Genomic DNA, 21,071 nt, shown 5'->3' with positions numbered 1-21,071 from the left:
TTTTGGCTAATCTAAACCTAAAATAGAATTTATCTTTTGTATTGGAGGCCAATAATTACTCTGCAATTCCAACCCCAAAAAAATAAAAAATAAAAAATACCAAAACAATGTTCAACGCAGAGCACTGTTGATTCCAAACATTCTTACGCAATGGGGAGGTCAAACGTTTTGCCACGTGGATCCCATAATGTTTGGCTTTTAGAACTGGAACAGCTTGAGCTGCACACGAGCTTTTATCTTGCGTGGCAATGTTACTGGCCCATAGGTCTGACATGGACCTTATTATGCGGGTCCTTCTTTGGCAGCCCACGTGTAAAAGAGAAGTAGCTTTTGTGGAGATTGAGACGTTTGTACTAAAACGTGCCACACGCACTCAGGGAAAGTGGTTCACACGCGCGAGGTAAACCAAATCAAATCATGGCTTACTCCTTACATGACAAGGGCATTAATTGTTTGTGAATTTCAATGCATTAAAAAAATAAAATAAAAAGATATACATGCCTTTTTTATTTTATTCTTGTAGCTCAACTTATATGTATATGTATTGTTTTTTATACATACGAGATTGAGGGAAGAAGATTCAAACAAATGAGCTCGTATGTATAAATAACTTTTTTCAACGATTATGCGTATATATATTGTTTGAAATGAACGAAAGCCTTTATTAAGAGCATATGTAATCCGTTGGGAGATGCATGTCGCATAGCTAATATTATATATTATTATTAACACATGGACATTTCCTCTAATTAATAATATATATATATCCAATTCAATTCCATTCCAGACAAAAATGGTAGTTTCAATTAAATTTGTTATTGTATGCTAGAACGAGGACAGTGAGACTTTCGCAATATCATTAAAAGGAAATTAAGGGCATAATTGTCATCTATCTGGCAAAAATCAGTGTGTATATATATATATATATGTAACTAGATCTTGGTCTTATTACTCGACACTAAATTCCAACCCGAAGCAAGTACGGGACCTGTAAGCCTCTAACACATAATCACACATCAGTCTTCGGACACAGACAGACTACTTGTTTCTTTTCTGCTATTTTCTCTCTCTCAGTTTCTCAGATAAGAGAGTAACAGGGAAAAACAGAGAAAGAAACAGAGAGGTGTTTCAATGGCGTCCAAGAACCACATGGACCCCGAGAAGGCGGCTAATGGGAGCAGTGAAGATCATGAGAGATGCGCCATAGAAGAGGTGGCCTTGGTGGTGCCTGAGACGGACGACCCTTCAATGCCTGTCATGACGTTCAGGGCGTGGTTCTTGGGCTTAATCACATGCATCATCTTAATCTTCCTCAACACCTTCTTCACCTTCCGTACGCAGCCCCTCAGCATCTCTGCCATTCTCATGCAAATTGCTGCTCTGCCCATCGGCAAGCTCATGGCCTCCACCCTCCCAAAGCACCAGTACAGCCTCCTGGGGTGGAGGTTCAGCTTGAATCCTGGGCCCTTCAACATGAAGGAGCATGTCATCATCACCATTTTTGCCAATTGTGGGATTTCTTACGGAGGGGGTGATGCCTATTCAATTGGTGCCATTACCATTATGAAGGCCTATTACAAGCAGAGCTTGAGTTTTCTTCTTGCTCTCATCATCGTCTTGACTTCTCAGGTTAATTAATTCACAACCACAACCCTTCCTTTCTCTCAACTTTCTCTTCAGTTTTTTTATTTCTTCTTTTCGTTTCTTTTCTTTCACTGAACTTGGAAGGTTTCACTTTCTTTTTCCTTTTTTTTTTTTTTTCTTTTCTTTTTTAAGAAAAGAAAACGTATTCTAGTAATCTTTTGAATTTTATATTTGAGGAGAGATTTTGGAAATTTTTATATATAGTAGATACCCATGACCATGAATGGCCTTATCAAGCTGACCATGAATGGCCTTATCAAGCTGCCGTGCATTCAATTTCAATAAATCAGTGTTTTGGGTTCTCCAAAAAGAAAAAATATATAATAATAGTCGTTAATAAAGAAATAGCCTTTCAAATTCAGAAAAAAGTTTTTATTTTATTTTAAAATTATACTTGTGGATAGAGGCTAGCAAACATGAGGAAGCCAAAGATTTGTGAATAGTTGCTGCAACTTTTGTTTGAATTTCTGGGTTTTGTGATGATGTGCAGATATTGGGGTATGGATGGGCAGGGATTCTTAGGAGGTTCCTGGTTGACCCCGTTGAAATGTGGTGGCCTTCCAACCTTGCTCAGGTTTCTCTGTTTAGGTATGACTTTGTTCTCTGCTTTTCCTTATTCAATGTTCCGTTTAGTTGTTGAGATTGGGAGATAAAAGTAAGATAATAAAATAGCTTAAAGTTGAAAACCTTTCTCCTCCTCCAACTCACTGCTAAACTGCTAAACTGACTCGTCAAAACAACATAAATTTGGAGGGTGATGCCAGAATGGTTGAATCCTGTTCTAATTTGCGTTTTAGATGTTTGTGGTAAAAGTTTTCGGTTTCCCTGTGAATGATGAAGTCATAAGCCAGAGGCTGCTGCATGTTCAGTGGTTGAGAATCTGTTTCATTTCATGCTCTCCGTCTTGCCAGATTGGAGTAATATTCCCTCACAACGCATAACGCTACAATTGTAATCTTTATAATAAATAAGGTCAAGTGGAAGATACGTCTTTCTTAAATGGTGAATTACTTGCTTTGATGGAGAAAGAAAGAAAGCAAAAGTGGTCTTTTAGTTGGCAATGGCATAAACTTAAAGTAGAGAATTTGAATGTATGTTGTTATTGGTCTAGTAATATAATCTTGAATTTGATCTCATCAAAATGACTTTGTTGCTGTTTGTGTTGAAACTTTTCACAGAGCACTCCATGAAAAGGACAATAAAGCAAAAGGCCTTACGCGGATGCAGTTTTTCTTGATTGCCATGGCAGCAAGCTTTGCTTATTATGCACTCCCTGGCTACCTTTTCCCGATCTTGACCTTCTTCTCATGGGTCTGCTGGGCTTGGCCACACAGTATCACAGCTCAGCAAATTGGCTCAGGTTACCATGGACTTGGGGTTGGTGCTTTCACCCTTGATTGGGCTGGGATTTCAGCTTATCATGGCAGCCCCTTAGTCACTCCCTGGACTTCCATTCTCAACGTTGGGGTTGGATTTGTCTTGTTCATCTATGTCATTGTCCCTATTTGCTACTGGAAGTTCAACACTTTCGATGCTCGAAAGTTCCCTATATTTTCCAACCAGCTATTCACCTCTAGTGGCCATAAATATGACACTACCAAGATCTTGACACCCCAGTTTGATCTTAACATTGATGCCTATAATAGTTACGGCAAGCTCTATCTTAGCCCGCTTTTCGCTTTATCCATTGGATCAGGATTTGCAAGATTTTCAGCAACCCTCGTTCATGTGGCACTGTTTCATGGCAGGTACTTTCAGTTAAACTTTAAGTTCCATTCTCCACTCATACTACTGTTATTAATTTGTTGCCGTCTGCAGAGCAAGTTACCTAACCTTGGATACATGGAGTAAATTGTTCATACTTAACTGACAAAGTTATCCTGGATTTTTCCTTTTCCTAGTGCTATTTTGAAGCAAAGCAGATCAGCAATGAAGAATGTGAAAGTGGATATCCATGAAAAACTGATGCAGCGTTACAAACAAGTGCCTCAGTGGTGGTTCCTCATCCTATTAGGAGGGAGCATCGCCCTGTCCCTGCTAATGTGCTTTGTATGGAAAGAAGTTGTGCAGCTGCCGTGGTGGGGGTTGCTATTTGGCTTTGTCTTGTCTTTCATTGTCACCCTCCCAGTTGGGGTCATTCAAGCAACCACCAACCAAGTAATTCTATGATTTCTTGATTCTTTCTTTCCTCATCTTTGTTCTTGTCAGTACTGGTGCACAAACAATTGCGAAATACCATTCTAACCACTAAAAAACACATCTTGTGGCTTTCGTGCAGCAACCTGGATTTGACATCATAGCACAATTCCTTATTGGGTATATTCTACCAGGAAAACCAATTGCAAACTTGTTGTTCAAAATCTATGGACGAATCAGCACTGTGCATGCGCTCTCTTTCCTATCTGACCTTAAACTTGGGCACTATATGAAGATTCCACCTCGGTGCATGTACACAGCTCAGGTATTTTCATCACAGAAAGTCATACTTGGCATTTCTGTTTCTGTTTCTGTTTCTGTTCCTAAAAGGTATTACCCTTCTTGTGTCAAAGTTATGTTAAACTGATATTCCAGCACATTGCCTTCCTTTGTTCGTTTGTCTCCAGCTGGTGGGAACTCTGGTTGCTGGTATTGTGAACCTCGCAGTCGCATGGTGGATGTTGGAGAGCATTGACAACTTATGCGATATTGATGCACTCCATCCAAACAGCCCCTGGACTTGTCCAAAGTACAGAGTCACCTTTGATGCTTCTGTTATTTGGGGCTTGATTGGACCAAAGCGACTGTTTGGACCTGGAGGACTGTATCGGAACTTGGTATGGCTATTCATTGTGGGAGCTTTCTTGCCAGTTCCAATTTGGATATTGAGCAAAATCTTCCCGGACAAGAAATGGATTCCCCTGATAAACATGCCAGTCATTACTTATGGCTTTGCCGGTATGCCGCCTGCAACTCCCACCAATATAGCAAGCTGGCTCATCACTGGAGGTATCTTCAACTATTTCGTGTTCAAATATCACAAGCGCTGGTGGCAGAAATACAACTATGTCCTATCTGCAGCATTGGATGCTGGGACAGCGTTTATGGGCGTCCTACTCTTCTTTGCCTTGCAGAACAATAACTACAATGTGAAATGGTGGGGGACTGAACTTGACCATTGTCCTTTGGCAACATGCCCCACTGCCCCAGGTATTAAGGTTGAAGGATGTCCAGTTTTTTAAATAACCACAGAAAAAAGAAACAAAGAGAGATGGGTATTTCATTTTCAAGATTCAAAGCTAAGGAAGGAGGGTACGTTGTCGTTGTGGAGGAAGAGGACAAGTGCCAGAGTTCGTAAGAGCTTGTGTAGTCAACAATGGAAGGATTGGTTGTTCTACTTTTATGTTCTGTTATAGCATAAATTTCTCATTCAGATGAAATGTATGGCTGTTAATTATCTTTGAATCAATTTAACATGAATGAATTGGCAATAGATAAGTAGCTTGCTTGCCATCTCTGCGCATGCCATTCTTCTCTCTCTTTTGTTACTCATCTTATCTTTCTTTTAAAAAAAATATGTTTATCTTTGAATGGCCTCCCAACTTGTTGATCCACAAGTAAGCGTAATTCCTCCTAGACAATAAAATATGTTTGACGTCCTCGGCCAGGCTGGGGTTGACTAGCAGAGCAAAAGGTGAAGTGATTTTTCATTATCTCCATTGAGAGTAGTGATCCTTCATTTTGATCACTTTATCATATTTTATCATATTAATTTCTACTCTACCTTCCCAGAGTTCCTGAGATGTGGATCATCTAAGGCACATTAGCATGGCATACTTCTCCTGTTAGAAACCAAACTTTTAAAATAAAAACAGTGAATGTGCAGATTCCCACGAATACGATTTTCATCTTTCGTTTCTTTTGATTCATGCTTTCGTTGTTCAGTTGTAAGTTCATTTTGACAAGTCTCTAAAAAACCGGGGTCTGGTGATTCCCAAGTTTTGCCAAAAGGTAGGCAACCTCGGGTAACAGACCAAATAAGGGCCAATGTTAAGTAATTTGATCATATCAGATACATAATTCCCTTGAACAAAATAAATGAACAACCAACAAGTGCAAGTAAGAATCAGTATGCAAAAGCAGCTGGATCAATGGTCATTTAGCAATGGAATTGTGTGAAAATACAATCTTGAAGTTTCACCTGATAATCCTTCCTCAACATACCGAAGCCATGAAAATGGCACTGAACTTTTCAATTTATATAAACTAACTACATAAAGGGGTCTGTAGTGTCCAGACAAACATTCTGTGTATGCTTATCTCTGCAAGGACTTGTAGAGAACCACCGTAACATACTTCGCTATAAACCTCTCTGTTGTACCAAGTGCCACAACAGATGGGCCACTCTTCCCTCTCTGCATGTAAAGGTGATTGAGTACCACATGTTGAGGTCTTGACAAAGGAGGCGGCATCTCCATGTAAGATGACGGCGCATTGAGCAGTGTCATTTGTAGGTGTGGGGGAACCAATGGCGGCTCCTTTGCGAAATCTTCAGATCCAAGCTGCAGGTTGTTATAACTTGAGTCAGGGGACTGGGGAGGTTCAAAACCAGAAATGCTTCCAATGTCTTCTGGAACATAATCCTGCAGAAGAAACCAATAATATCAATCAGCTTCGTGCACTCGCACATACTATTCCAACAAGTTGTCACACTATTGTTCAGACTCAGATAGCCCAGCAATGAGAAAATGCAAGTGCATGATTCTGCTTGCATGTTATATATTTCCGCCATGCCATTTTAGAGATTAAGAACTGACAGCACTAATTCAGAAAAAGATACAAGAAAAGGGAAATCAACACAGTGATTAAAAATCCTCATTTAAATGTGTAATTTCAATTGAAGGAGTACATGAAGTAAAAGGTTCAAAAGCTAAACCTTGTATCATTGAGATCAGTGTTTTTAAAAACCTGCCGTTGGATTAACCATCCTTCTAGTGCTTAGCATGCATGCCAAATTTTACATGAATTAAATCTCAATTAGTATCTGACCCATAAACTCACGCTCCTTGCCTATTTTAAAACAATTTTTAAAAAAAATCATTTTGAGGTTTTCTTTATAAATGAATGAAGGTGTTATAAATTTCTAATTATCTTCAAAACCTGTGAGCATGACAAGCATAAGGAGAAATTCTAATACAATAGATCAAACTAAAAGTACAGGGGTGTAGGCAAAAGATGGTTGAACCGGGTGTAATTTGATCCTTCTCCCATATACTGAAACTCTTTATGTCACAGGCATCGGCTGCCCATATTATTCTCTATATAAAATCCAAAACATGAAAGAAAGGACTAACTAAAACTCACTGGAAAAGAAAAGTCAAAGATCTCCCGGAACCTTATTGAACATCATTTCCAAAAAAGGAAAAAAAATCTTTCGAAAAACAGAAATTTGGAAAGTTATGAATAAAAAACTGGATATACAGTGAAAGTGAACAAGCACTCTACCTAAAATGCAAACATGAATTTAACAGCTAAGCTAAGTTGAAGGTATTAATATCAACATTGATAAAAATATTAAGGGTCTGCTCGACAAGTATTGATATTGAAGAAATTATACTATAATGACGGAAATCTTATCAATCTTACAACATAGGAGAAATATCACGGAAATTATCCATATTCCAGAGTGTCTACTATAATCACTAAATATCTAAAGGAAAACAAATTGCATAAAAGTAGGATTTACATAAACAGAACTAAGACAGTAAGCTAAAAAAAGTCGCAGTTTAATAAATGCTTTAACAAATTCATATATACCAAGCATCATGCGATGCCATCATAATATCTATTCTGAGATAAGCTCTTATTTTCTGATAAAGGAAACTTTTAAAAGCAGTTTATACTCATTAGTCCGTGATTGAGTCCCAGAGAAGGTTATCTTACTCATCTGATCTGACTAGGAGTTTCATTTTTCTGAATGAGATCAATAAACAGATGCAAGTGTTTTATAAGGATTGTCACACTCATTCGACACATGTATCAACCTAGGAAGGTATGACGATCATTACCTGCAAGTCCAAAAGGTTGTAAGAATTGCCCGCATCATCTTGGGCCAAGGGTAAATCAGGAGAGAACCTCCACTGCCCATCAACAATAAACCTATACTGGTAAACACCGGATGGCAGTACTTTCATGATCGTGAAGTCTTTCCCTGATCTCTGTAAGGCCATTCTGAAAAAACAAGATAGAACCAAGAACTTCGGTAAGAGTTCAGGTAGTGCAAACTACATTTGAAACTTAAACTATTTTTTATTTTATTTTCGGGAACCTTGTCTTCCAGTTATCCCAGGATCCCTCCACAGCTACATCCTTCCCGCCATAGCTCCATGTAATCATAGTCGGAATTCCTTGCTCACAGCACATGTCTTCAAACCCTGAAGTTTGCATCCATGAGTTGTTTGGTATGTGTATCTCATCCGGTCTTTGTAAGGGAACCACAGGGACCTGGAAAAAGTTGAACAAAAGGATGAAAATCGTGGATTTCCATAGATAAAAAATATATACATAATACGCTTAAGCAGAACAACAGATTACCAATAGGTTGGTGCTCGATGGTATTAAAAGAATTTTCAAGGGGCTAAACATTAAAATCCAAATATTAGAGCCTCGTAGTGCACCAAGGATAGATTCATGTAAAACGTATTTTCCAATTTCAGAATTGGTGAGAGACAGAGAGAGAGGAGGGGGGATTTGGAATCAGAATTTATTACTTAGTTTCCTGTCATCAGTCACCCAACGGTTGACCACTTGCATTCCTTTTTCGGCTAATTCAATGATCCAAAATACGGACTTCTAACAGAGAACCACATAGCCAATATCAAAGATAAGCAGATTGCATGATGATAAACCGATTGCTTTTTTTTCTTTCTGATTTCCAGATTAAGTACAGAAACAAAGAAACAAGAAATTATGTTTTGAATTTGCTTCAAGCAACTAGTGAGCTTCTAAGAGAAGCTGATATGAATTAGGTGGTAGTCAGAAAGTTATCAATTTTAAGTTGAAAAAGTAATTGCACAGCATAATTCACACAACCAGTTCTAAGTTGAATCACAAAAGTCCCCAATTTTAAGAAACATCAATTTGATGTCACAGGAGTAAAATCTGAATCTCCATGGAAAAATAACAAAAACACGAACTTGAAAAGGAATAAATAAACAAAAGATGAGGAAAGAAAGGAGCTGACCTGAGGAGTAAACATCAAAGGGGAGTGAGTGGCCCTAGGGCTATGAGGAGGCGATTGACCCATCAACTCAGACGACCCATCACCGCCACCACTAACACCACGGCCATGGGCATGACCCTCCTGCACGCTCCCACCACCACTCTCTTCCTCAGCCGCTGATGGGCTTCCACCCCCATCTTCTCTCCCATTCACATTCCCCATTTCGATTGTTTCGATATCAGCACCACCAAGCACCAACCCTCAAAAATAAAATTACAGATGCATACCCACTTTTCAGAATTGGAATCCAATCTCATATGATGAAAACTTAAATCCAAAAAGCACGAAAATTTGATTGATTGGGCGTCAAAACTCGAAAAAAAAGCCCAACAGAGAAAAACCCGTTTATATATAGAGACACAGAGAGAGAGAGAGAGAGAGAGAGAGAGAGAGATTATTAGATTAAGAAGGCACTAAGCAACAACAAACAAAGGGAGGGGGCAGATGGAAAGAAGAAAGTGAAAAAACAAGGGTAAGTAATTAATCGATTGATGAGTAATAATAATAAACAATAATAAATAAAAAAGAGGTAATAATCTCCGATGAGTTTGGAAGATCGAAGGGTAACCCAATGATGTTGTTGGTTTAATGGGGATGCTCTTCACGTCATCGTATTGACAAAGTCTTTTCTTTTGCCTTTTAAGTCCCTACTTTTCCCCTCCACAACCCACAAACTCTACGACCTACAACCTACAACCCACAAGGACGATGAAGGCCCTTCACTTTCAGGAGTGTCTTTCTTTCCCTTTTACGTATATTTTTCTTTTGAGTATCAATTTGTTTTTTTTTAAGAATTCATTTTGTCTGTTCATTTTCTTTCCTTGTTGCAAGTAGAGTGTGTCTCTCTCGTGTAAAGTAGAGTAATTTTCAATTTATGTTATTATTATTATTATTGGAGAGGTGGGGGGTTTTGAATTTGAGATCCCATTCACCCTTTTTTTTTTTTTTTTTCCTTTTTTTCCACTTGGATCCCTTTCACCTTCAAGAAGAAAATCATCACTAGATTATGAGTTACTTACGAGTTACTTGATATAAAATAAAGTAGGAAAAACTACAAAAGACCTCCCAAATTATTAGGTCATTTTCAAGTTCATATATACTTTTGGGGATATTTATAAGTACATACTCAAAGTCACAGAAAACTTATAAATTGTTCTCTCTGTTACCTAATGAATTTGTTAAATACTAATGTGACAGTTGTAGGACCTATTTTTTAATGACATGAAATCCACATAGACAAAACAAATAATGTAGGCAGTTAAATAATTGTTTAAAAGGAGGGAGAGAGAGAGAGAGAGAGAGAGAGAGAGAGAGAGAGAGAGAGAGAGAGAGAGAGGGTTGGGCCTCGGTTGGATTGGGCTTTTGAAATAAGATTCATTAGGCTCCGTCAATCACACACTCACATACTCATTGGTCGGCAGCAGGCCTATCTATAGACTACATATTCTTAGACAAAGGCCTCCACTCCGTAAAGCGACCTGAAAAACTGGAAAAGCGCCCACACCTTGTTTCAAGAATTTGTTTTCAGTGCGGCATTTAAGCAAACACACAGCGAGCGAACCACACCGGCAGTCTCGTGAGTGATCAGTCTCTACTTTGTTTCCTCGCATATTTGTCCCTTCTCCACTCTTAGCACCTTGTCACTCACTTAATCTTTTCACTGTTTTTTACTTTTGTGTAACCCAACACCATTCTCTGGTTTCTCTGATCGAAATTGAACTAAATGGCAAATTTGTACTGCATTCTCTTGTTTCATTTTCGTGTTTACAATGCAATGCTGTTTGGTTTTGTCAGCTTGCTATGGTACTGCACAATTATACATGCCTACACATGGGCCGCACTGCAGATGGTCTTTTTTGTTTTCTTTGATAGGAGCACTGCAGAATGCAGATGGTCTAGGCAAGCACTGTCGCTGCTTTTAACTAACCAAGTTCTATTCTAGGCAGGGTTACAGTAGTGGCTGATATATATCTTGAATGCAAGGTTTCATATTATTAAAGCAGAAATCTAATGTTGGTTTAGTACAATTGTTAATATGAGTATAATAATACTGTCACATGAACTTTTTCACTTAATGGCCTAAGCTTTTGGTTTCGCATTCATTTGTTACTTACATGCTTTACTTAGCTACTTGTGGCGACTAACGGCGGAACCCTTTCTGCTTCCACCTTTTCCTCTTTACCTTAGTAGTCTCTTTGGTAGGGTGTGACCCAACAACCAAATTTGCATTCCATGCATAAGCACACTCTTATATTTCCTTAAAGGGTCATGATTGCATTCCTTACATGTTATGTTGATTTGTTAATTGTTTGTCACAATCTTGATGCTTCCTTGCATTTGTATGTGCTGTTTTGAAACTTGAAACTGAGTTTTATTGGTTTTCAGAACTTCTCAACATGCAAAGCATTAGAAATTCCATCTTGTGGCATGTGAGGGTAGGGAGTTCAGCCGAAAAATGGTTGCTTACTGAAAGAGGAAATGTGCTGAAATCTCTGAGCCGCCACATGTGTGCCGCAACAGGTACTACCAGCACTGATCAGATAATGGACCGAGTGATTGGACTCGTGAAGAAATTTGATAAAATTGATGCATCTAAGGTAGTTATTTCATTCTTACTGCTTTAGTTTAACTAGTCTTCCTCTCATCTGTGCTTTTAATACTTGTATGAATTGATGGACCAGCAATTGGCCATGTTCTTTACAGTACATTATGTTAAGTACTGCTTATTGTTAAACTTGGTACTGCAATTTAATTGCAGGCAACATTTACCTTATCCTCATCCAATAACAAGAATGTTAGAAATTAACAGGCAACTTGACCTCTGAACAGGTTACTGAAACAGCTGATTTCCAGAAGGACTTAAGCCTGGATAGTTTGGACAGGGTGGAGCTTGTTATGGCCTTTGAGGAAGAATTCTCCATTGAAATCCCTGAAGAGAAAGCAGATAAGCTGACCTGCTGCGCTGATGTTGCCAGATACATAGTTTCTGGAGCCGAGCAGAAGAGTGTTTAAGTCCTGCGTAATTCCCGTAAGATGATTTCTGAAGACAAATTGTGTTTTAGAATTTTTCACTCATGTTATGAATGAATTAATTAGTCATTTCATACAATATAAAATGTTGGTGACCTTGAGACTGATTGAGAGCACCTCTCATTTTGCAAAACTTACAGTCATGATATTCATCTCTTGAAGTTGGCGTATATAACAAAATATGATTTCTTTTTTCAGTTTTTACATACATTTTATAACTGTCATCATAGTTTCCTATGACTGTATATACTTTACATATGATAAGTAGAATGGGTTCGAACCCCTGCATCCCAATGCTGTGACTGAAGCGCCATCCAGATGAACTGTGGTGCTGGATCCCGGTCTACTATTTAATGAGTATCTATGATGATAACATCTTAATGCATGCTTCTGATGGTTTAGAGGTCAAATGCTGGAACCTTATATTTCCGGCGTTGTAAGTCCGGATACCGTTACCAACTGACGATAATTTCAGTCCCTTGTGCCTCCTGACATAAGCTGGTCTGCATTGTGTGTTCTTTGGTATTCGAACTACTCTAACCGAACATGTTTTGTGCAAGTTGGGAATTGCATGTAGATTGGAAGGAAGATCAATAATGAAATCCCCAAATTCATCTGCTAAGCCTTGTGCCAAGCTTGATTTTCTTTTTCTCCCACTAACATGGCAATTGACAGAAACCAAAGCACCTGCAGATTTTGGGAAAAAAAGAAAAAAAAGAAGAAACAGATAATGATGATGGCGATGGTGAAGATCATTGTTACATTGACTGAACAATAATTTCTTAGTTAATTTGGAAAATGCCAGAATTAAATTAGCAAAATATATCCTTTTCACTTTATTTCAGCTAAATGGTTGTTTTCGATGGAGCTCTGTATCCACGAATTAAAGAACATCATATAAATGTACAATTATGTTTTTGCTTTTCATTAAAGTCTCAGATTAAGTTTATCTTAATTATTATTATGAAGTTGATCGTGAATTGCTTTCTGTAAGGGCCAAAGTTACTGTAAGATAGAGATACAGACAGAGATGTGCTTCCCGTTACTCTTATTTTATATTAATATCTAGCGGAATGCTTTAATGAATTGAATTGTGCCTAAAGAAAAACAATATGTCCAAATCAAATTAGGAGATGTTAATTTTCACGGGTCCAACGTGCACATCAAATTTGAGGTGATTGCTTTAAGGAGCAGCCATTTGCAAAGACAGAATATGGAGGAACCACTACTAGAACACAACCCACCTGAACTAATTCAAAAAACAAAAGTTGGGAGTTATTGTAGCATATTACGGTAGTGCGATTATGTGGTACATCTTGTACACGTGTTATAATAAATATATGATATTGAACGTAATTATTAATATTTAAGAAACTAACATTGAAAAGAAATTTATAAATTGTTCACACTTTGAGTTCAGATTCAGCACATATCAATCTGAATTAAGGAAGACAGAGAGATGAAAGTGGAGTACTAATGATATTGTTGGGTTACTCTAAATTGTTGTTATAGCTGATGGTATTGCACGCAGTAATGATATTACTTTGACAAAGCGCATAACATTTGCCACAAAAAGGAAGAGAGACGAAAATGGAGAAGATGATTTATATATTTCGATTAATGATAATAATCTCAACTTAATTCAAGTAAGCACGCAAAACAAAAAGAAAGAAAAGGAAGCAAGCAAGCACCCAAGCTAGCTTTAGGAAATTAGTCTGCTATGTTCTAAATATTGATCATATCCATCTATAGATAGATATGAATAAGATGGTACGTACGTATTCGTTAATTATATAATTATCAAGAGAATGAGCATTAATTAAATCCAAGTAGAGAGACACAAACCTGAGAGAGGCCATGCATGAAGATGAAGTTGATGATCAGGATGATGAGTTTGAGCATGCAAATTATTACAAGCCTCCTCGCAATGGACGGAGCCTGTAATTAGGACGGTGGAAAGCTTCTCTTCTCCATATCCAGCAATTTGGACCATATCTTCTTGGCTGGACATGAGTTGGTTTAATGGGTTATTGTTGTTCACTAGTACTTGATCATCAATATCGCCGGCCGAGGCCATTGAAACTGATCTGCTGAGGCTGAGGCAGCTGCATATCAACAGGTTTAGCAGAACTAGTTTGTAGATGAAATCATTCACAAGCTTGTGCCAGCCGCAAAAGTAGCTCACCATCTTCTTTTTGTGTGTCTGTAATTTACGCAGGAGCTCTCCTTCCTTTGTAATAATTTGATCATCGACCGATCCCCATGTGGTTTGTATATATAGAAAATAGAAGAGATAGAAGCCCTCGCCCTCAATGGTCGCATTTAAATTTCATACTGCCCTCCATCACAGGTTCATATTACGTCTCCTACGTACATAGCTACATCCCATTTGAGTTACCATTTTGCCCTCAAAAGCTCTACAGACATATACATAAGTTATTACCCTGTGGTGTGGTGTGGACATCCCGAAAGGCGTTGTTGGTCATTTTACAATGAAGACGAAACAGACCAAAAGGTAGGTCATTGATATTAAGACGAAATGGAGGGTATATTGGTCTGAAGCATGTTATTTTAATATTGATCCAAGGAAAGACAAAATACAAAGGCAGAAGTTGGAGAGGTGGACGGGAAGTTAATTTGTTGGTTGGTAGCCTACCCTTATCTTGTACGTATTCTTTTGTTAATCAGATTTTGAAGGGCAAAATACACTCCGTTTACTAAGATTAGTAAATTAATTAAGCAAGCAAACACACGTCTCATCAGTCATCACAACTTGGAAGTTAAGACAAGCACTCTCTCTCTCTCTCTCTCTCTCTCTCTCTCTCTCTCCAATAATAATATTTGATCCAATCTTAAACACATGATAATAATACATAGAACCTGATTAAATTAGAAAATTAAGGAATTAATTGTATGTTAGCATGGCAATTTTTCTCTTTGGGTGGGTAAACCCCACTTACACTTACTTTGCAACAGCATGAGTCACATGACAGGTGGCACTTATGAAAGTGGCTATCTATCTATTTATATCCAACAAATCGATAGATAGATAGAACTTCTATTTGGCCTAAACTTACATTGTTGGGAAACTGAAATTGTCATTTGCAGGTTATCGTTGAACAACCTTCCCAAATTCCAACTGATTTCATTTGCTAAAACAAGTAACCTAAGAATACAAAAGAATCTTAATGAGTTTCACATTTTGCCTCTCTCTTGGTGTGGCAAAAATATTATTATTGTGGAATCCCAGCTGACATCAAAGGTTGCGTAAATTGTAGAAATTCGGGGAGTCTAAGAAACATATACATACATGAAATGTTTTAGTCTCATTCATCAAATGATGGTCCAAAGACTTTGAAAACCCATAATTGTTTGATATTTTTGGTTGAGAATACAGAAGATGGCATTTCAACAATTCTTGAAAAAGACCCCTCTATTTTGTATATTTTAGCATCAAGTAATAATGTTCATTCTATTGGTGTTCATGAGAATTAGACAGCTGATTAATTTCTGTTTAATACGAATCGTTTTCGCAGGTCGAATCATATATATAAATTGCAAATTTAGTGACATCCCATCCCATTTTTGTGTGGATGTTTTTATGCAGTGAGGAGCAAGCCATAGCCAGGACAGGAGAAACAATTGAATATGCAATATGGTTTGTGATGGCTAACCCAAAATTAACAATGGTGATTAGGACATAAAATTTGGGGGTTGATTTAAAAGGTAAAGAGCCATAGATTATGAGTAAGACATGACATTGTGGTCCACTTTGGTTTACAATTTAATCATACCTTTAATTAATACTGTCTTCTCAAAGAAATAAATTATACTGTTAATTAATACTGATGCGATCCTGATTGATTAGTATAATATAAAGGGAGCACAGAAGAAGAATCAGCATAAATAAATTATAAATGCAGGCGAGGCTGCTTTGAGTTTCAGCTTTAAAAGAAAACTGCAACCTGCAGATGTCGCTACGAAATTAATGGATGGATTGGGTACCAAGACATCCCTGCACTGCACTGCACCTGCAGAGATCAAGTTCTTTACAAAATCAAAATTACAAGTTCTCAATTATGAATTTGTAAAACTCATCATGATTAATTATTTATAGGTATATATGGACATGCGCACACACACCCACCCACTCCCAGAAAAAGGAGAGGTGCTTAAGTGGACCCCATTCTATGATTATGGTCATTCAAAAAGAGTCATCAATAAGATAACGGGCGAGTTGTACTTCTTTATAAATACATTCATATTAAAGAAGAATAAAAGATACGAGCATAATTAAATATTTATACTATTTTGTTTGACATATACTAACATCATCAAAATTCTAAGATGGATCATCAGAAGAAGAGCGGGTACCGTCCAAAGTGGGCAACAACAAAGTTTAAGTGCGAGATAAATTTGATATTCTTATTTTTCTACACTCACTCACTGTGGATGGATCATGGAATCATTGATGGATGGTTGGTCCCATGCAATTATGAAATGAAGTTGAAATACATGCTCGGATGCTCCTCACCTCCTCCTCCTCATCAATCGTAAGGCTGACGAAATGAGGTCAATGCCTGCCTACACAATTGGTGAAAAAGGGTAACCCACCATCCATATCGATGGACCACGTTGTTTTGACTTCCATTACTTGTAAATATTAATATAAACTCGTCTCTCTAATGTGGCAGTGCGGTTGGGTCGGGTTTAATTAGTACCCAAGAATCCAATTAAACAAGGCCCTGTGCCACAGCCACACACCCCTCGTGGTCGGCTTGTGCGTAAAAGTCATTGAAATTTTTAATATCATTGTCGCATTTCTCTATATTTTATTATAACACGTCGTATATATTACGAGCTTGAGTGTCAATATTATTACGTGATGATATGATCGTCACACTAACTTCTTCATAATCGAGCTTGAGTACAAAGTGAGTGTCAAAATCTTATCGCGATAAATGAACGGTCCGAGACCATTCCACATATCAGAGACCGAGCAATATAATCCCTCAAGATCCCAGCTTAGCTAGGAGAAAAAGCAGTCCAACCCCTCCAAGAGGAGGGCAGAGCATTAGCAAAATTGAATTTAGCGTAAAAAACTTCCTTTGCTATAACTCTGAATACATCTAGAATTCACATTCATTAATTCATTTTTAAATGAATCAGTTACTGTTTTCAATTGAAAAACCCTTCCCTATATCATATAGATATATATCGCTGACTCGGACAACGACTCGGGAGCACGAGGAGGAGGAGGAGAAACGAATTACACAAGATCTTCATGAATCATCATCCTCAGCGAGAGACCACGACAGGTTTTTACCGATTGCAAACGTGAGCAGGATGATGAAGAAAGGTTTGCCAGGCAACGCCAAGATTTCAAAAGACGCTAAAGAGACGGTGCAGGAGTGTGTCTCAGAGTTCATCAGCTTCATCACGGGAGAGGCCTCAGGTAAGTGCCGGAGAGAGAAGAGGAAGACAATCAACGGTGACGATCTATTGTGGGCCATGACGACGCTGGGTTTTAAGGAATACGTGGAGCCTCTCAAGATTTATTTGCACAAGTTCAGAGAGATGGAGAGTGAGAAGACTGCTGGAACAGGAATGGCTAGGCAGCTGCAGTACGCTGATCATCATCCTCGTGAATATCATGATCAAAGGCAGAGAGAGCAGTTGCAGCACCTGGGATGAACATGTATGGTGGGATGATGATGGGTCATCAACGTCATCATCAAAGTCAAGGGCATCTTCCTTATCTTTATGGATCTGGTAGTGGACCCTCTAGTCTATTAAGGCATGGAGACCAAGGTAGGGTTTGACTGTTTGGATATCCATACTATATAGTATTAGCTAACTGTGCGTTTTCTTGTTCCCCGATTCTATATGTGTACTGCGTGCGGATAAGGTTGGTCTATTGCTTCTTATTAATTTGCGTCTGAAATATAAATATTAATGGATTATATGAGGAGAGGCGTACAAGGTGACTGCAATTTCCAAACCCTTAATTCCAAATTTTTGAATAACATATGTTGTATTCTTTTTTAGATGTGAAAGGTAAGCATTATTTTTTATATGTTTTTGGATCAAACGTTCGTATTCATCGTTTTTTTTTTTTTTTTGGGGCACAATGAATGAACACGTACGGTGCAAATACTTGATTGGCGTTAGGACTTGGGAGGGAGACGTTCCGGTATTTAGTGCAGCGTAGCCTAGTGGTTTATAAATGGATATTTGAAACTATTTAACCAACCGGCCTATTAGCTCAGCTGGTTAGAGCGTCGTGCTAATAGTGCAAAGGTTGCAGGTTCGGGACCTACATGGGCCATTGGGTTAGCTATTTTTAATGTTTTTAGTCCTCGGCACAATACTGTCTTACATACTTATCGTCGGTATATTCTCGCAAACACAACAGAAAAACTTCACAGATAACTAGGATCAGACAGAAGAAAATGCAAATATTTCTTTTTGGTGATTGGTTAATAAACCATGGTTCTCTTTAAATGTTGGTTGTTACAATGCAAAGAAGTTCTGATTGTATTATGATCAGTATATCTTTCTTTTTTGGGGTCTGATCTGAACGATCAGTATCTCTTAAGATGAAAGACACAAATAGTTTAATAATTTGTTGGATTACAAAAAAAAAAAAAAAAAAAAAAAAAAACTCCCTTGCTTGCTAGAGTAGAATTTCAAGGGCTGATGATCAACCTCTGCTGTCTCTCTCGGTTGCTTTACCATTCAAGTACAAGTAGCTCATCTTCTGATCAGAAAAACTCATTGTAGGTACTGGAGAAAATCCAGAATAATGCCCATCTATCTTCGCTTTGCAGATGTCGTTGATGTAGTTTAGAAGCTCGTTTTTCTGGACAAATGGTTGGGCTGCATATTCCTCAAATGCCATCCACTGCAAGCCATTGCAAACAAGTGTGTCAATATAGAATAAACTTCAAGAACTTTACACAGGGGAAAACAGGAAAGAAAATGATCGTAAGGACTTGAAGACCTATACACATTTTGGTTTCTTAACTAAATGAGTTTCTGGCAATTCCTCCTATTCGTATTACCATCCCTTAACTGAAAATTACCTGGGCTGCTTCTATCTCTTGATCATGCTTTTGGATGTCAAAGGAGAGGGGTTGCATCATGCACACAAAAAATAAATCCGACTTCTCAAAAAATGACTTGTGGCTTTGTCTGCAAATTATAAGAATAAGGTATGAAGAATATACTTTTTTCCGAATAGCTAAAATAACCAAAAAGTAAACATCAGAAGATGAGCAATATGAGAACCATACAATAAACTTGGGAGAAAAAGGAACAAGAATTCAAGTTTCTAACTTAATGCAGTCAAGAACATTCAGAAGTCTTTAAACCCAACAACATTCAAGGAAGCATGGTGCCAGGGCCTAATGTATAAAATGTGTTAAAACTTGGTTGTCATGTATTAGTTTCATGATTATACAATTGAAGTCCTATATGATTGCAAATCATTCTATAGAACTGTCATATTTTAGTCCATGAATTTGCAAGTGCCTCAACTCGATTTACAGTCTTGAACCCGAGGTTAAGTTTATACTAAAATAGTTTATCTTAAGCAAACATCATATATACCTGAATGCTAGAATTTCTACAAACTCCGAGTCAATCTGAAACCACAGAAAATCCAGAAACATGAAGAAAGAATACTCATTTAAATTGATAAAGTGTAACTGCATTGCATAGTATCTACTTACTCCCGTTTCTTCTTTGACTTCTCTCACAGCGGCTGCACAAATATCTTCTCCCTAGAGAAGATAAAGTTTAATACATTGGTTAGACTTGAAGTACACTACATTGCTTTGAAAAACAAAACCAAAACCTCCTGGAATGCACACCTCATCTACAACTCCAGTAGGAAACTTCCATACACCTGTCCCCCGTAACAGTCCACTCTTTTCTTGGACTACTAGCACCTGCCATTGAATGTTTACAAACCCAAAAACTTCAGCCATTAGCAGAGTCAAAGAAAACAACAAATGTAGTGAAAAGTCCAAAGCATTGCAGGTATATGGAACCCTTCTGAAACTGATCATCTCAGAAACAAAATAAAATGGATGTCAAATAGCTTGAGAATCAGTAAGGCAATATTAGGACTACGCAAGTAGAGAAAATGCCTTCTTTAAGCCCCTGCCAAATGCAATATTAAAGACTAGGTCACACCTAATGACTCAGCTGAACTATAGTAAATCTGAAACAATTAGAACCGTACAATCCAAAAATGTTGTTTTTGAAACGAGTTTCTGGAATTTATATGAAGAAAAACACTTGAAATTGAGATGAAGAGGATAAAACGATGAAATGATAAATGGTGGCCCGGGAAGCAGATCAGACAGTAGAGTTAAGTTATACATATACCTCTCTGTCAGGGTTGATGACAAATGCGCCAATTCCTACTCGGTGGGTGGCATTAGCAGGAAGGGTATGAGGGGTCTGAGGAATCCAATACACCAGCATCAAATAATCAGGCTCCGCATGGTGGTACCAGAATCCTTCCTGCATTTGCAATCCATTCCTGCCCAACATCCATTAACTACTTCTTGTTGTATGATAACATTTTTTAAATAATTAACCATTAATCATAGAATTTAATTGACCTTCACTGCTGCTTCGACAAGATTGACTCGATCTAAAGGCAACTTGATCCAAACACCCTTCTTGCCCTGCACGATTGCACCCACACCCACAATATAAAAGCATAAATCAGCAAACGAATCTACTTACTGGGGAAGAAATTTGAGATTGAAGTTTATTAGAATTCTTCATAATCATCCTATTGATATTTAGATGGCATTACCTGTAGCTTCCAATGCGCAATTGAAGAGGTAATGAGAGAAAGGAAGGTAGCAGGGTCCATAGGCTCATTGATGTGGACGATCACGCCGCCGTACGGGTCATTGGTACCGACCAGTCGCTTTGCCTCACTTTCGGTACTCACACTTGTTTCACTTTCGCCGGCCATCTATGGTGTTGGTTCGATGTCAATGATGATGATGAAGAAGATGAACACACGCCACCCGGGGTCACTGTTTGATAGGGGTGGGCATTGGAACCGCAAAACCGCAAAACCGAACCAAATCGAACCGAAAAAATTCAAAAAAAA

General features: G+C 38.1%; 6 protein-coding genes across 9 annotated transcripts; 3 read left to right on the top strand and 3 right to left on the bottom strand.

The window, feature by feature from the left end:
- The first annotated feature begins 930 nt into the window (after positions 1-930).
- LOC117623886 (oligopeptide transporter 3) lies at positions 931-5,143 on the top strand. Its single transcript, XM_034354901.1, has 6 exons — positions 931-1,629; positions 2,135-2,232; positions 2,823-3,392; positions 3,546-3,801; positions 3,923-4,105; positions 4,248-5,143. Exons 1-6 carry the CDS (start codon positions 1,132-1,134, stop codon positions 4,860-4,862), a joined length of 2,220 nt encoding a protein of 739 aa, XP_034210792.1. The 5' UTR covers positions 931-1,131; the 3' UTR covers positions 4,863-5,143.
- Positions 5,144-5,740: 597 nt separating this feature from the next.
- LOC117626278 (SNF1-related protein kinase regulatory subunit beta-2) lies at positions 5,741-9,544 on the bottom strand. The gene is made up of 4 exons (XM_034357950.1): positions 8,864-9,544; positions 7,949-8,124; positions 7,689-7,851; positions 5,741-6,263 (listed from the first exon to the last, which is right to left on the bottom strand). Exons 1-4 carry the CDS (start codon positions 9,062-9,064, stop codon positions 5,937-5,939), a joined length of 867 nt encoding a protein of 288 aa, XP_034213841.1. The 5' UTR covers positions 9,065-9,544; the 3' UTR covers positions 5,741-5,936.
- Positions 9,545-10,365: 821 nt separating this feature from the next.
- LOC117624866 (acyl carrier protein 3, mitochondrial) lies at positions 10,366-12,124 on the top strand. 3 transcript variants are annotated; one of them, XM_034356358.1, is made up of 3 exons: positions 10,366-10,478; positions 11,288-11,499; positions 11,732-12,124. In XM_034356358.1, exons 2-3 carry the CDS (start codon positions 11,299-11,301, stop codon positions 11,912-11,914), a joined length of 384 nt encoding a protein of 127 aa, XP_034212249.1. In that variant the 5' UTR covers positions 10,366-10,478; positions 11,288-11,298; the 3' UTR covers positions 11,915-12,124. The 3 variants fall into 3 exon arrangements, with proteins under 3 accessions (XP_034212249.1, XP_034212248.1, XP_034212250.1); XM_034356357.1 differs by lacking the exon at positions 10,366-10,478 and adding an exon at positions 10,797-10,885; XM_034356359.1 differs by lacking the exon at positions 10,366-10,478 and adding an exon at positions 10,927-11,100.
- On the bottom strand, positions 12,081-14,342 carry LOC117624865. The gene is made up of 2 exons (XM_034356355.1): positions 13,778-14,342; positions 12,081-12,619 (listed from the first exon to the last, which is right to left on the bottom strand). Exons 1-2 carry the CDS (start codon positions 14,118-14,120, stop codon positions 12,294-12,296), a joined length of 669 nt encoding a protein of 222 aa, XP_034212246.1. The 5' UTR covers positions 14,121-14,342; the 3' UTR covers positions 12,081-12,293.
- Positions 14,343-16,977: 2,635 nt separating this feature from the next.
- LOC117625081 (nuclear transcription factor Y subunit B-3) lies at positions 16,978-17,900 on the top strand. The gene has a single exon (XM_034356663.1). It carries the CDS (start codon positions 17,093-17,095, stop codon positions 17,624-17,626), a length of 534 nt encoding a protein of 177 aa, XP_034212554.1. The 5' UTR covers positions 16,978-17,092; the 3' UTR covers positions 17,627-17,900.
- Positions 17,901-18,383: 483 nt separating this feature from the next.
- Positions 18,384-21,003, bottom strand: LOC117625079 (nudix hydrolase 2). 2 transcript variants are annotated; one of them, XM_034356661.1, is made up of 8 exons: positions 20,766-21,003; positions 20,566-20,631; positions 20,327-20,464; positions 19,807-19,884; positions 19,666-19,716; positions 19,544-19,578; positions 19,018-19,126; positions 18,384-18,836 (listed from the first exon to the last, which is right to left on the bottom strand). In XM_034356661.1, the coding sequence occupies exons 1-8, from the start codon at positions 20,928-20,930 to the stop codon at positions 18,636-18,638; spliced, it is 843 nt and encodes a 280-aa protein (XP_034212552.1). In that variant the 5' UTR covers positions 20,931-21,003; the 3' UTR covers positions 18,384-18,635. The 2 variants fall into 2 exon arrangements, with proteins under 2 accessions (XP_034212552.1, XP_034212551.1); XM_034356660.1 differs by having other exon boundaries at positions 18,527-18,836; positions 19,544-19,716; positions 20,766-20,997.
- Between the last annotated feature and the right edge of the window lie 68 nt (positions 21,004-21,071).

The sequence above is a fragment of the Prunus dulcis genome, chromosome 4 (assembly GCF_902201215.1).
Source record: "Prunus dulcis chromosome 4, ALMONDv2, whole genome shotgun sequence".
Taxonomy (NCBI): Eukaryota; Viridiplantae; Streptophyta; class Magnoliopsida; order Rosales; family Rosaceae; genus Prunus; species Prunus dulcis.
Note: the sequence above shows the minus strand (reverse complement) of the source record. Positions and strands in the feature narration are given on the sequence as shown.